Source organism: Microtus ochrogaster, chromosome 8 (assembly GCF_000317375.1).
Source record: "Microtus ochrogaster isolate Prairie Vole_2 chromosome 8, MicOch1.0, whole genome shotgun sequence".
Taxonomy (NCBI): Eukaryota; Metazoa; Chordata; class Mammalia; order Rodentia; family Cricetidae; genus Microtus; species Microtus ochrogaster.
Genome location: NC_022015.1, coordinates 66,825,580 through 66,841,678, shown reverse-complemented (window position 1 = coordinate 66,841,678; position 16,099 = coordinate 66,825,580). Strand labels below are relative to the sequence as shown.

General features: G+C 43.2%; 1 protein-coding gene across 1 annotated transcript in view; it reads right to left on the bottom strand.

Annotated features, from left to right (window-relative positions):
- Plce1 (phospholipase C epsilon 1) overlaps positions 1–16,099 on the bottom strand; it is a 284,672-nt gene that overhangs the window by 57,986 nt on the left and 210,587 nt on the right. The window contains exons 9-12 of the mRNA XM_026781331.1: positions 5,402–6,077; positions 3,593–3,775; positions 2,403–2,520; positions 1,562–1,670 (exon numbers count right to left, since the gene is read on the bottom strand). Coding sequence (XP_026637132.1) covers positions 1,562–1,670; positions 2,403–2,520; positions 3,593–3,775; positions 5,402–6,077 — 1,086 coding nt within the window. The remainder of the gene's footprint in view (positions 1–1,561; positions 1,671–2,402; positions 2,521–3,592; positions 3,776–5,401; positions 6,078–16,099) is intronic.

The window sequence follows — 16,099 nt, the reverse complement described above, 5'->3', positions numbered from 1 at the left end:
TCCTTCCTTCCTTCCTTCCTTCCTTCCTTCCTTCCTTCCTTCCTTCCTTCCTTCCTTCCTTCCATCCATCCTAAAATTGTAAGCAGGGACTGGCCCTGCACCCTGGGGCTGAGCCTTTGACTTTAGACTTGGTATGTGAGCTAGTTTCTCCTTCAAAAGACTTCTCTTTATCACTCTTCTCTGCCTTTCTCTGCTCACCAGTGACTTAAATAAAAGGCAAACACACTATTTTATATATTTTATGTATTTAGGTTCCAGCATGGGCTCAAAGTATAAAGGATCCCAACTATTTTCAGTTTTACTATAAATCTGGATTTATAGAACAGTTTCAAGAGCAATAAGAGGGCTGTCCAGCCTTTGGCCCATCTTTACTAACTGTGGGACTGAAGACACAAAGGCTAAAGTTAAAGATTGCCACTCAGAGTGTGAGGGAACTCGTCCCTTCAGAAGAGAATTTCCCGTGGAGTTCTCACCAATAGCATGACTCACGAGAGCAATTTCACAGGACATGTGTGCATCTGTGCACATGTGCATAGTGTGGCTTGAAAGGAAAGCTTCCAAAGCCAATGTCTGTCTGCTGAGCCTCTGTGGCCCAGGGAACAGGACCTGCTTTCCTCTGGTTCTGCCTGGATCTTCGCATTTCTTTAGCTGCTGTGTATGGAGTGGCATCTCGGCTCCCTTTCTTCCCTTTTCATCTTATTATTACTTCTGGTTCTAAGATGTAGATTTTGTTTGTTTGTTTGTTTGTTTTTGAGACGGGGGTCTCACTGTGCAGCTCAGGCAAGCCTGGTACTAGCTATGTAGGCCAGCCCAGCCTCCAATTCACAGAGGTCATCCTACCTCTCAACTGCTAAGATTAAAGACAAGCGCTGTCATGATCAGCAAAGGCAGAGGTTTTTAAAAGTCTCTGGTCCTGACACCATCATTTGCAACAACCCCAGCTTTGGGTTTAGGCAAAGATATCTAACTCATTGCAATACTTGCATTTATTTCTCGAGGCAAGCATAACTTCTACCGCAAGTCAAAAAGTGTGACTTGTATTTCACTATCAGCAAGGTCCGGCAGCAGACACTCATTTCATTGTTCCCTGGAATGCGACTACCCGATAGAATGTGCTTCAGTGACACACATGTTCTCTAGCTACAGAAGCCTTTAGCCACCTGGGGTGCAATTAAGATGTGATCCAGGAACGGATTGCCCAATTTAATTTAATTTTGAATAATTGAAGCTTGATGATAAAGGACTCTAGGTGATCAGCGGCTAGCCAACTAGATGGAGCCGATCTAGAGAATCACTGCTTGGCTTTTTATTACTTCCTTGGACCTCGGAAGAACTGCTCTCTCCAATGGTGAGTAGGGATGATAGCAGTATGAGAAACTATGATGACAGAATCAGGAAAGTCAGAATCATTTTCAATTAGGGTTTTTTTTCAGTTTAACTATGAGTTAGAACTAGAGATGGGCACAGCTGGGCTGACGTGGGGATTCCCTGTTTCATCATGGTAAGGCCCCACCTGGATGGACTCTTGTTTGAAGAAGACAGCACAGGGGAGGAGACTGGCCTGATGGGAGATGACATCCCGGTAGCCAAGTTGGGGGACCCAGCCGTGGTCAAAGAGTGAGCTCTTCTGGAATGGAGGAGGTTGGGAGGGTTAGTGATGACATTGGCTTCTGCAGGGATGAAAGAAAAAAAAAAAAAGAGGTGATGACTTAGCGCCTACTTTCCCTTAAAAGCCAGCAAAACAATCCACACAACTGATTTTTATATAAGAAACATCTGAATACTTTGATGGATGGGCCAATCTGGTGGGTTCTCAGCTGGCTACAAGTTAACCTGGGAGCTTAAAAAAGTACACAGAGCCCAAGGCCTCGGCAAAGAATATAGAAATGACCCGATCATGGGTGTGGTTGTGACATCCAGGCATATTCTTAAAAGCATTAACACCCAGTCAGTTGTACCCTGGATAGCTAATATTATCTACCAGTAATGGCAGGTTAAGGAGGCTTTTCCTTTAAGTAGAGTGTGCTCGTAGAAATGCCTCTCAGGTTTTACATCTCATCAAGACAAGTAATTCTCAGGACGAAGGATTCCCAGCATGGGCTAAGAGATGGCTCAGAAATTAGGAGCACTTGCCGGTCTTACAGGGGACTCAAGTTCCATTTCTAGCACCCAACATCAGGCATTTCATAACGGCCTGTAACTCCAGCTCCAGGGGATCTGATGCCTTCTTCTGGCCTCTGGAGAGGCCGTGTGTGCACACACAAAATGTTTTTAGAGAGATGTGAAAAAAGGAATTCCCATAATATCAAATTGAAATCACAGCAAAAAGCCAAATCTAAGGAGTTTTTTTTTTCCCCATAAAAGTAAAACAGAAAGGTTCAGATGTGAGCACAGTGCATTACCCAACTCTTCTTGCTCGTTCACGTCCTGGGGGTCAGAACCGCTCCGGCTTCGACACTCCCTGTACATCTTGGCCTTGCGGGTCACCATCTCGTCGTCGGTTGCCTCTCCGCTCTCTCCCTGGGAACAGAAACCTTACCATGGCTCCTGGACTATATTGCTCTCCCCCAAGGCTTTGTTCAGTTCAGGCGGGTTTCTGTTTTCTGACCTAGGTCCTTCAATCTTGTCTCACCTCGTGAGACCAGTAAAGAGCTACGTTAAGGCTGCCCAGGTGACCTAAGGTCATTTTATCTAGTGTGCTCTTCAGTATGAAGCAGTGTCCCCCAAGAAAAGGAGGCTAAAAAACCCCCCACACTCCTGGAATCTCTGGGGACAGACACAATAAGAAGCAATGAAGTTCTATGAATCTTCATGAGCAAAGCACAGGACGGTTTTAGATAGCTATGAAAGAAATACATTATGCCATAATGAAAATATAGCCAACAATATTCAGTGCTACTATGTTTTTAACATTGTGGATCTTCATAATGTGATCTTTCTGCTTTTATTGGGGGGTGATTTTATTTGGACACAAATGTCTTACTCTGTAGCCTGAACTTACTGCAATCCTCCTGCCCCAGCTTCGCTACGTTGGGGTTACATGAGTGAGCCACCATGCCTGCTTCTGCTTTCTTTTCCAGTCCTCCTTTACCCACCACAGAAATGGTACCCTAGCCTTTCACACACACTTCTGTATGTGAGAGCAATAAGCGAAGCCTTTGAGCCTCTCTGCTGGTTCCCCCGTGGCCGCCGATGCTTTCCTTTGTGTTTTGTTTGGAAACCTCCCGGACACACTTCAAGACCCACTGTGAGCCAGCCACTCTGAGGTCCTTTCTTACTGCTTCTCCCCTGTGGTGCTCACTTCTCTACTGATACAGCTCTTTGCAGGCGACCTAACAATGACTCACATTTGCCACGCACGGGGTTTGAGCCAATGCAGACTTTTAAGGTCCTTGGTTTTTCCCTGGAGCCTTCTCCTTGCCTGATTTCTGACACTGACCCTGGCACCTGTGAGGTACATGTCAAGTTCTTGTACCATTGTTTCGTAATTTTTCTTGCCCACAACTCAAATAACCTCACGTGGCTTATGGCGGTGTAGACCCCATGGTAGTCCTAAAAGGCCAGGTATGGTTAATAAACAAAGTTACTCTACCCTCATGAGCATCTTCTTCTTTTTCTTGGTGGTGCTTATGCCCAAGGTGTTGTTTCTCTGCATGCTGGGCTTCTCAGCATTCTTTGCTGACATCCCAGGGCTGGGGTTTCTTGCGTTCCATCGTCTGCCACCAAACAACTCCACAGCATGAGCCAAGGTTGGGCCTTCATACCGACCATCCTCCTACAAAGAACCATACGCTGAACACACAAGCGAGCAGCAACAGGTAGTCAATATTAATGGTCCCAGTTGATTCCCAGAGGTGAATAAGCTCAGGCATTTACAGAAAGAAGCATGATCTGGCCACCTATGTGTGCCTCTGTTTGGACTCTGGGGACTTCCTGTTGGCGGGCTGATTGTTTCCCCGGTTGTCATTGAATAGTTTTCTGGCTTTTGTTATGTTTTTCACTATGAAATCGAAAAGTTTATTTTTATTTTCTATGTACACTTTTTCCAAACTTGGGATAAAGTAATGTTTTTATAGAGTTGTTCCTAGAGTTTTGGAGAAAATCCCACAGATGTTCAAAATATTTAACTTATAAATTAAAAAAAAGTTGGTAGTAGTGCAAGGCAGAGCATTGTGTTAATATGTATAACCCACTTACTTAATATTCTAATGTTATATATCACAGAGCCAGGTCTAGTTAATTCATCTAAAATGCAAATAAAAGTACCTGCTTCCTGTGTGTTCCACTGGGAGTTTTGAGCCTGAAGAGCTAGTTGGAAGAAAAAAAAATCTCTGGGCATTTCTATGAGGGGCTTTCCAGACTGGGTTAAGGGAGGAGTTAAGAGCCGCTCCACACGTGAGCAGCACTATTCCACTGGCTGGGGTCCTGGACTGCAGAAAAAGGAGACAGTGAGCTGAGCACCAGCATTCGTGTCTCTTTGTCTCTGACTGCAGACGCAATGTGACCAGCGGCCTTATGCTCCCATTGCTGTCACTTCCCTGTCACGATGAACCGCACCCTCAAATTGTGAGCTGAAGCAAACCCTTTCATCGTTAAGTCGCTGTGGCAAGGCATTTTGTCACGGCAGTGAGAAAAATAGCCAATGCAGGGACTGCAGGAACAGCTGAGTTCAACAAAGTCCTCAAAAATGTCTTCAAGCTCCTAGTGGCCTGTGACCTTCCTAAGGAGGCCCCTAGCATGGGGGCAAAAACATCATACTAATTAATTAAAAATCCCTTGGGTTACACTTTCGGAAGAAGCTAGGGAAGCCAGCTTGCATAAATTAGTTATCAAAGCCTTCTCTTTAGCCTTCCTCATCCTCCCAAGGGTTGGGATGATAGGCGTGTGCCTGCATGTCTGACTCACAGAGCTTTCAGCTAAATTGGTGAATGCCTGCATCAATTGGCTTCTTTGCAGACGTGAGAACTTCAATGACCACAGTCATTGCTTTCTTTTTTTTTTTTTTTTTTTTTTTTTTTTTTGTTTTTTCGAGACAGGGTTTCTCTGTGGCTTTGGAGCCTGTCCTGGAACTAGCTCTGTAGACCAGGCTGGCCTCGAACTCCCAGAGATCCACCTGCCTCTGCCTTCATTGCTTTCATATATAATAATAACAGACATGCATATTCATTTACACATTGTCTTTACACGCTATGAGCTCAGAAAAGTCTTGGAGACAAATTATGCACAAGTCCAGTTCATTTTCAGTTTTCATATGGGGAAACCATGGCCCTGGGAGGCTAAAGAAAGCTGTCCAAGTTTTCACGGAGTAAGCGACAGGTCTGCAAACCCAGTAGTTTTAACGCCAACTGTGTGCTCCCGAGGGTTGCATTACTCGAGGGAGAGGGCTGGACGCATCCCTTACCTGATAGAGGCTGACATACTGTTTCCGAAGCCACTGCTGTCTTTGGTCAGGGAACCGCCTGATCTTTCTCACAGCTGTCGTGAGCTCCAGCAGTCCACTAAAAAGCATCTTAGCTGTGTGCTTCGGTGCCACAAAGTGCAAAAGTCTATTGTCGGTAGTCTGGAGCCCATAGAGCAGGGTCACTCCAGCCTCGGAGAGAAGCAGGCTGCTCAGTTTGTTCTGAACACACACAGTGTGTATATCAATGCCTGGGTGTCCCATGTACACTGCCTTCACAGAAAACAGATCCAGGATTCCCTCGGTCAGGCCACTCAGCCCAGCATTGCCTAGTGATGGGAACTTGCCAGGCTCAGACATATTGCTAAGCATACCAAGCTTGGGTCTGGCACCGGCCGGGGAGGCGGTGGGAGGCTTCATCCAGGTTAAGGTACTATTGTCAGGCTGTAATTGGAGAAAGCAGCGGGCAGAGAGATGTGTGTCCTGGTCATAGTGGATGACAGTGGCCCCCTGCAATAGGAACTGGTGCACATCAGCTTGGATGGACAGCACGTACCACGGGATGAGCTCGGTCCCATGGTCGAAGGCCTTCTGGGACTCATCTGACCCATGAGGGTCGCATTCTTTGGACTTCTCAAAGATATCATTTTCAGAATCCAGCAAATCTCCAATTATAAACCTGATGAAAACAGATAAAAAGTTACTTATAAATTGTCTTATAATCAGAAGGGGACCAACACAAAATCTTCTTCACACACAGTAGCTTCTGCTTCCCGAGTGCCGCCACCGACCGGCTGAGGTAATTTATTTATAACCATATTCTACAATCTTATATTTATCAAGGTGCCTGACCATAGGCAGGCTTTTAATCATCTTGACAGTTTGGGGAAGTACAACGAAGTTTTTGTATAAAGACTAGCATTTGTCTGGCATTTTGCTCAAAATTAGATGAAGATCATGGGGATGGGTGAGATTAAGTATCATTATTAACACCCTTTATAAACTGCACATACTCCCAACATGGCAACCCACTGATGCCGACCTTAAACATGACAGTGTTTCTCGTGTCCCATTCTATTAATACTATTAATATTATTAGTAGTAATTAAAGTTCTTTTCCATATATACTAATTGGAAGCAAGTCACTGTGTCTATATTACATTGAAGGAGAAGGGTGTTATGTCCTACCTCTTAAGGAATTGAGAAGCTACATAAATCACATTTTTTGGAATCATTTTGCAAGGGAGACCTATATCTTCTCCCCATGTTTGCCTACTCATCAAGTTTACACAGCAGCTCCTTACTGGATGGCCTTGGGGATATTTAGATGGTGCCTTGAGTAGGTAATAACACTCCTTCCTTGAGTTGCTTTGGCCACTAGGCGCTCCCTTGGCAACGCTTCTTTGTAGACTCCAGTCGGTTTGCTTGGGTGATTTGTTGTTCTGCTTTTGATCACGTCCTGTGTTGTAGGACACCACAGGCTCACCTTTCCCCTCTTCAACCCTAGATTCAGTCATTTACCCAAAGGACCTTGCTTCTTTTTGACTGAAGAATGGTATTAGAAACCGGTTTATGAGTGCTAGGTGCAAAGCCATAAAATTTCATGCATTTTTCTTGATGTTACCTGCTATAATAGAAAACTAAAAAGAGAGAAAATCTTGCATGGGTAGCAGCACACCCCTGCAGGTTCTCTCCGTGACATTGGAGGGAAACAAACGCTCATGCGTGTCTCCACTACTGCTTCATACTCCACATCCTCTGTGGTCACGCTAGGAATGATGTGTCAGTCTGCTACCTGCATTTTGTGTGATGTGGCCAAGACATCCAAACTCCAAGACTCACTCCACTTACCTACTTGCTAAATGGCAGAAGGAAAATGGTCACCTCACAAAGCAGGGGTGGGCATCAGACAAACATTTTTTTTTGGCTCAGTAAAAGGTACCAATATGACTAAACGTAAGGAGCCTGGGCGTTGTTCATTTGAAATCTGCTCTACTATCTCCGTTCCAGACTAGCCAGCTGTTCCAATGGAGTGGCTTTCCTCAGAGGTCACGTCTAAGTTTCTCTCTGGGGGGCCACTGTCACATTCTTTCCGAGGTATTGGTGGTAGATTTTTAAGTGAAAAGGCTGGGGTCTGAAGGCAGTGGTGGCTGACACCAGTAATTGTAACACTAAGGAGACCAAGGCAGGAGGATTGTCATGATTTTAGGCTAATCTGGGTTACAAAGTAACTTCTAGGGCAGTCTGAACTACAACGTAAGATCCATTTTTAAAACAAACAAAGTTAAAAGAGATCCAGGTTGTGAGCGTCAGTACTGATTAAAACATAATTTATTAGTTTAAATATAGAATTTCTGATTTTAATTTAATAAAGTTTTTCCATTGAAAAACTACAGGTATTATGAAAAAAGTATCTAGATAGAAAAAGATGATACAGCTTTTCCGGAGGCTCTTTTTGTTTCCCTGAGATGACATAAGCTGTGTTGTGGGGAGCTGTCTTTCTTGGCGTTACTTTGTATTTTAGAATACAAAAGGAACTAATGCCAGATGGCATTCAAAAGCATTCATCCAAGGGATGCTTTCCATAATAAAATCGACAGCTGTTTGTAATGAAATAAATTCATTCCAAGCAGGAAGCTATTGGTATCTTTTGTCGCTTAGATTAGAGTAGATTTTGTATAGTTCTGAGTCTGATTCTCCTGGGAGAACAGTTTTCTGTGGGTACATGAGAAGGGAGAAGATGGAAAATTAAGATTTATTTAGAAACCAAGCAATGTAAACCAAGATCAGAGATGTGGTCAACCACCAAAGAAACTACCTCACTCTTAGGCATGAAAGCTGAAGGAAGGTTTGTACCAAGTTTTTGAAGAGCTTCTATGGCATCCCACATGAGAAACCAGAAATCCAGAGCTGAACACTTTTCTGGGGATATTTGGTGAAAATAAAAATCTTATTTTAGGTGAAAAAGGCTGTTTGTTAACCTGCTTATATATTTTTTTGGCAAGAATTCATTACTTTGTACAAATTTACAATGACTATTTGAATATGAATCACCAAGAAATAAAGCCTAAATTTTGTTTTAAAATAGGAGAAAACCCACCTTAACCACATGATTTGTTACACCTGTTCCCTGTAATAAAAATCTACTGTGCTTAAGTTGCTTTTTAAAAAAATTTGTGCATTAACTATCATTTTCCCCTCAGCTATAGTCAGTTAAAAGCATATATTTCCAAAAGAGACCTGTACTGGCTCATCTTATGTCAAGATAGAATCATTTGGGAAGAGCCAACCTCAGTTGAGAAAACAGCCCCAACAGACTGGCCCGTGGGCAAACTGTGGTACATTTTTTGACGGATTGGGAGGGTCCAGCTGTGGGTGGTGCCATCCCTGGGAAGGTAGTCCTGGGTGCTATAAGAAAGCAGAGTGAGCAAGCTATGAAGGGCAAGTCAGTAAGCAGGTTTCCTCCATTGCCTCTGCGTTAGTTCCTGCCTTGAATTCCCTAGATAATAGACTACAAGCCCTAAGCTCTTGGTTATGGTATTTTATCACAGCAATAGCCCAACTAAGATAAGAACTGTTCCAAGTCCACAGAACTAGGTATGAAGAGGAGTCAAGGGTAAGCTCCTTCCCAGTTACGTGTCTTTAATACTGCTGGGCAGAAGTTCCTGCTCAGCCTCATGCCCTGGCCTGCTCTTTATCACTAAGGCTACTGACTGCAGCTTTCTGGGCAGCACTTCTTCACTGGTACAAAGGATATACAAGCATGCTATAGATGTCAACGGCATTTTGATAGTTTCTCCATTCTATTCAATTTCTGCTGAGACTGTGTGTGTGTGTGGGTGTGTATGTGCACGTGTGTGCGCATGTGCGCACATACATAGGCTTGGATGTAGAGGTCAGAGGTTGGTTTTGAGTGTCAACTGCTCCACCTTAATCTTTGAGACACGGTCTCTCACTGCACCCAGAGTTCACCAATTTAACTAGAGTGGATGGTCAGTAAGTTCTGGGAATTGTCCTGCTTCCAGTTCTTCAGGTCTGGGATTATAGGCACACAATGTTGCTATTGTTGTTGTTTTACCAGGGATGCTGGGGACTCTGAACTCAGCTCCTCATGCTAGCATAGCAAACACTCTATCAACTGAGTCACCACCCCAGTCACAGACTATCTGGGGTTCTGCAGGTATTCCTATTAAGTGTTCTGGCAGGAGTACCTGAGGGCTTGGAGAGGAATTCTAACACCCTGCACACTGGGTAAATTGAAGGACTGTGAGATAGGCCACTTGCTTCCCTACTTCCTTCTTTCTCTCTTTCTTTTCCTTCCCTCCCTCTCTCCCTCCTTCCCTCCCTCTACCTTTTCCCTCCTTCTTCTCTCTCCTCCTTTCTTATCTTTTTTTTTTCACTGAGTTGGTCATTGCCACACGAACAGGGGCTAAAGGTTATTGTTTTTAAACTCAATAAAGCCCAGTTCCTTTGTCTTTTAGGATCTGCAAAACACTGTGCCTACGACACTCTGAATGGGACATTTTCGCAAGGTGCTCTGGACTGAGGTAAATAAGGAAACAGTACTTATGGGTTGGTTTCAGTGCATCTATTAAATCCCACCCCCCCTGGTGTATCCAGGGCTTCTTTTTAGAGTAGCAATCATTTAAGGGCCAGGAAACCGCTTGCACTACTTAGGCACAAAGATCTCAAAGTGAGGATTTCAATATGTCTTCCCGAGCCGTGTGAAATAAATATTTGCATCTTTGTGGTTTTCCTCCCCCATTCTCAGGATGTCTACAACCGGATCTGGAAAATGGACAGTGGAAGAGAATGTTCTTAGAGTATAGATGATTAAATGCCGAGGAAGACGACAAGGGAATACACAGAAAATTAGAAATAAAAACTTCCCAAGGAGTAACTTCCGCGTCAGATGGCTGGCTAGAAGCTACCTCCCTGGGACCCTGAGAAGAGGTGCCAGGAAAAGAGAAAGACTATTACTAAGGATGAGCTCTGGAAATCCACACGGGGGGTGACAGGACGTTGAAAGGTGCAGAGGAACAGAAAGGCGACACACCAAAAAAGAGGGGTGCCTTGCAGAACACAGCACCAGCGGTGGGGCTCCCTGGCGCAGGGCAGCAGAAACAGAAATGTCATCTGGAAAGTGACATCACTGACTGTCTCTGGAGAGAAGAGACTGGCAGTCCCATCCATAGACAAAGCCATGGTTCTCATGAGCCTCAGACCCACTTGTAGGTCTTGCTGAGACAGTGACTTCTTTGCTGGGAAGAGTCCTCAGCTGGAGAGAGTTCAGCCAACTCAGAAAGGTCCTCCCATCCCAAGGGAGTCTGTCCTTCAAAACTTGGCTACTGGGCAGCTACAGACAAGGGAAGAATCACGAGCTGAGGAGTCAGATTCAACTGGCCCTGGCACCAAGGGTGAGACAACCCTGGGAGGCAGCTGTAGAGAACAGAGGGCTGAATGCTGGCAGGTAGCAGAGGGCCAGAAAATGAAGTGTATAGGAAAAGACAGCACCACCCTCAGTGGCTGGCAGCAGAATTTATCAGCTGAGGACCTTAATAGCCTTGAGCTCAAGGTCATCAAGTAGATCAGCCCCTGGAGCTACTATGAGGTTGCAGCCGACCCCTTGACATCTAAAGCTGCATCCCTCCATCAGGGATGCAACAAAGCGCAAAGACAGATCCACCTGTATAAATCTCAGTGGTATGATTGTTTCTTCTACTCCCGGTGGACTTGAGAGGAACCTCTGAGCTAGAACATTAGCCAGCACATGGGGTGTGAAAGGAGGACTCTTGGGGGGAATGGGAGAACCTGCCTCGTCTATAGACGGCAAAGCTAAGCGTGGCCAGCAGAGGCCCCTGGTGTGCAAAGAAGGGAAGCTAAGGTATGAGAGGCCTGTCCCCAGAGGCTCAGTGCCTGCATAAACCATAGGAAGTAAAATCTTCAGGGATCTGGCTCATCCTCTTCTCGTTGTATATACCCGACATTCTCCCATTTCCAAGGTTCCAGAAATAAGTCGCTCTAACCCTTCACCTCCCTCCTCTGTCTTTTGTCCCTTGTGTTTCCCTGTATTTATTTATTTATTTTTTAAAATAATGCTTTTATTAATTCTTTGAGACTTTCACACAGTGCACTCTGATCATATCCATTGCCCTCTCCCGAGTCCTTTCAGATTCTCCTCCACATCCCTACCTGGTGTAAGGAGTTCCTTCTGTTTGTGTGTTGCTTTTATTGGTTAATGGATAAAGAAACTCCCTTGGCCTAGCTGATAGGGCAGAACTTAGGTAGGCGGAAGAGACAGAACTGAATTCTGGGAGGAAGAAAGCAGAGTGAGGGAGAGAGGCCATGAAGCCGCCAGAATCAGACATGCTGAATCTTTCCTGGTAAGCCACGGCCTCATGGTGATATACAGATTAGTAAAAATGGGTTAAATCAAGATGTGAGAGTTAGCCAATAAGAGGCTAGAGATAATGGGCCAGGCAGTGATTTAATTAATACAGTTTCTGTGTGATTATTTCGGGTGTAAGCTAGCTGGGTGGCCAGGACAGAACAAGGGCCTGCTCTCCATGCAACACCTACCTACCCAAATTTTTGCCACCCATTCCCTAAACCGGCTAGTGTTGGCCAAGTAGTCCTAGGTGTGGCACCTGCCCTGGAGTGTGCTTCAATATAGCTGGAGCCACTCCATGAAGAAAACTGACATTTTCCCTCCCAGCAGTAATTCGATGTCCCCTGGGCCCTAGTGGAGAAGCAAGCATCATAACTCCGTTAACGATTAATTGCTACACCCATAGATCAGCGCATCTCTCATCCCTCATCAGAGAAGTTCTTTGTGGTAGACAACAATGAACTCAGAGAGGGCAGAGAATAAGAGCTATCAGAGTACCTAGCCCCAAATGTTTGCATTTCCTCTCTCCCCACATGGCTCAGGGATCTTTGCAGAAGAAAAGATTCCAGGAGCCAGAGGTGCTGACCGACCTCAAGGAGACAGTGTTTTCTGCATGTTACAGGCAGAGGCACATGCGGATGCCCAGCAATCATGACAGCATGCTTCAGACTGTCTCGTCCATAAGCCCGACAATCCCAGCACAAGGAGAGGTTGTGCGTACCAAATCCCCTTTAAACACTTTACTACTATTTTACTTTATCATATTTTAAAGGGATTTATGTATTTATTTTATTCCTCTTTATACATTCACACAGTTTTGCCTATGCATGTTGTTTCCTGCAGTCAGTCTCTTCGGATCGCCCACTTCAGTTTTTCTTCTTACTACACTTTTAGTAGTGTTTGTACACATTGGCTAAAAACAGGAACAAACAAGAAACCAAAAACATCTCGGATTTTAATTTCTCTTCTTTTGTCGACTTATCTACTTACCTAATTTTGACAATGGGTTTTCTCAGTGTCTGGAAGTCTTTCTTCATTTTTCCCAATTTCCTGTTCTTCCCTCTTTCCCTCCATTACACTTTCCTCTACTGCTCTCCCTTTCTTTGGTTTATTTAACTTTGCTTCTCCTCCATTTCCCCTTCTCCCTGTCCCATTCCCTCATTGGTTTTATTTACAGCTTTGATCCTAAATAAAATTTAACTTAATAGCAAAACTTACAATAGTTTCCCCATTTTCTGACTTAATAGTCAAGAATTACATGTTAGTTGGCTTTTCTTTTCTTTTTTTTTTTTATGAATGTCTGTATCGTATATTGTTTGGTGTTATGGTGACAGGCTACTATTGTTTGTCCTATCCAACATGAGCCACACTGGAGGTGCAAGGCGTCAAAAGTGAGCTGTTCAATAAGAAGATGGCCACACAAATACAGAAGCAATATTTAACGCAATGAAAGTATGGGTTACAGCGGATTAACACACGGTCAGCACCCCTCCAAAGGAGTATGGCTCTTTAACTACTGAACTCAGAGATGATGGATTGGATAAAATGGTGAAGGAAGATTTCAGAATTTACTGGTGAAAATGATCAATGCCCCCAACAAGGTACAAAGAAGCAAAAGAAGACTGCAAAGTATCAGGATACAAAATTAATGTACAAAATTCAGTAGCTTTCCTTTATGTCAGTAATGAAGTTATGAAGAAAGAAATCAGGAAAAACATCCCATTTACAACAGAATTACAGTTAAAAATACCTATAAGTGGAGCACGATGGTTCAGGGCTTTAATTTCAGCACTCCAGAGACAGAGGTATTTCTGTGCATTCAAGTCAAGGCTAGCCTGGTCTACACAGTGAGTTTCAGAACATCTACATAGTTAGATCTTGTTTCAAAACAAAGAATTGTCTTCCCAAAACAAAACAATCCCCCCAAACACCTAAGAAATAAAATATAACCAAGGAAAGGCTGCTCAATAAAAACATTAAAATTCCAAGGAAAATGAAGAAGGTATCAAAAGATGGGAAGGGGTGTTAGCGAGATAACTCAGAGGTTAAAAGTACTGGCTGTTCTTCCAGAGGTCCTGAGTTCAATTCTCAGCAACCTTATTGTGGCTTACAACCATCTGTAATGAGATCTGGTGCCCTCTTCTGGCATGCAAGCATACACAATCAGGCAGAACACTATATACACAATAAATAAATAAAATTAAAAAAAAGATGGGAAGATCTTTCAAGCTGCTGGATTAGCAGAATTAATATTGTAAAAAGGGTCATATTACCAAAAGCAGTCTACAGATTTAGTTGTATTATATAAATCATAACAACAGAAAGAACAAGCCACTGACATATAAATATATAGAATATAATAGAGGAACCAGAAATAAATCTACACAGTGAGTGCCACCCAATCTTTGATAAAGGTATCAAAAACATACACTGAAGAAGATACCACTTCTACAAATGGTGCTGGGAAAAATTATACCCAGTGAAGAACTCAATCCCAGAATCTCACTCAACATAAAAATCAATTTGAAATAGAGCAAAGACCTTAATTTAAGAGCAGAAACTTTAAAATGGTTAGAGGAAAACATGGGTAAAATGTTTTAGGATATAGGCATAGGTAAGAACTTTTTCAAATAAGACTCAGTTTTCCTATCCTTGTTTTCATTTTTTCCTAATAACCTTAATTATTCATTTTTTACTCATGTAAATATGCACAAATCTTTGTGGAGGCAGATACACACATAACTATGTGGTGGACTGGTAGATAGGACTGGTATAGGTCATTTGAATGACTGGGAAGTGCTTCCTGTAGAGATGTCCTTCTTTGTGGATGACCCTGTTTCCACGTAAAGATTTCTGTTGATGTTAGCAACCTGCTACTGAGAACATATTAAAGCGTTCTCTAGTTTGAGACACAGCAAAGCAACAGAAGAACTAATAGAAAATATATATGTGAGATAATTGAACATTCCAGCCAAGGCATTACGACAAAGGTGGCACTAGCAAATCTTTGAGCACAACTCCTTCAAGATGGAGAGAGCTAGAAAATGATGTGTGGAAGAAAGCCCAAGGGCCTTGGAGAAATCTGGAGTTAGCTTTACTCCCTTGAAACAAAGTAACAGCAGAGACTCAGATAAATGCCGCTCACTTCTACATTGGCAACAGAGCCCGAGGATCTAGCCTAACTCTAAAGAAGTCCTTTTCCAAAGCTACTGAGACCCTTGTCAGTATAAGAGCTCACCACAATATGCACCCACAGGTTAAGGACCAAGGCAGCTATGATGAGTAACTGAGAAGATCGTGAAAAACCTTGAATAGCAAAGCCAGTAGACCTAAAGGTTTGGGGTACTCTGAAAGTATTCCTCCCCTTGAGCCAGGCTCTGCTATGTGTAGAAGGCTTTAGGAAAAGCCAACAGGTGCCCAACTGAGTCCTCGTCTTTCATTTCATTGTGGGTGACCATGTTTGGCTAGACTGTAGCGTGTGTGATAAGCAGCAAATGAAACAACTAAACAATTGTAAAGTATCAGATCCCCTGTCCCCAGTATGTGGGGCTAACTAAAACATCCCCTGGCGCAGTGTTACTCAAAATGAGATGTTAGAACCCCAATTCCCAAGTAGGCCGTTGAAGGTACTGATTTCTGAGAATCTAATACCTATCACACCAGATATTTTATTTTACAATGTCTTCTAAAAGATTTGTTTATTTATTAGTTTAACATTTATTAATATAACATTCTGTCTCCATGTATGACTGCATGCCAGAAGAGGGCACCAGATCTCATTATAGAGGCTGTGAGTCACCATGTGGTTGCTGGGAATTGAACTCAGAACCTCTGGAAGAGCAGCCAGTGCTCTTAACCTCTTAGCATCTCTCCAACCCTATTTTAAAAAATTTTAATATTCACCCAGGATTTAATAGGATCCACCATTACGAAAACTATAAAGTAAATACAAGATTGAGGTTTCAATCCTGAAATCCAATTATTGATGTTTTAGAAATGACAAGATAGCCATCTTTTTAAAGGGATAATATGTAGCCCACTAATATATACATTTCTAAAATTTTACTATCAGTTAAAAAACAAAACTAATAAATTTTTTCAAAGGCTACAACTCATGGAAAAAGTAAAATGTACATAGTAATTTTAGAACAAAGGAGCAACACGGGAAAGGCTGATTCAGACTCTGAATTGGTAAGGCTTGTAGAGGATCCTTGGTTAGGTGTGAAAGGGACAATGTTTCCATTAGGTTTTTATGTGAAACTCCACGGAGTAGGAAAAGACTAGTCAATGGTAAGGAGAAGAAAGGCGTCCCT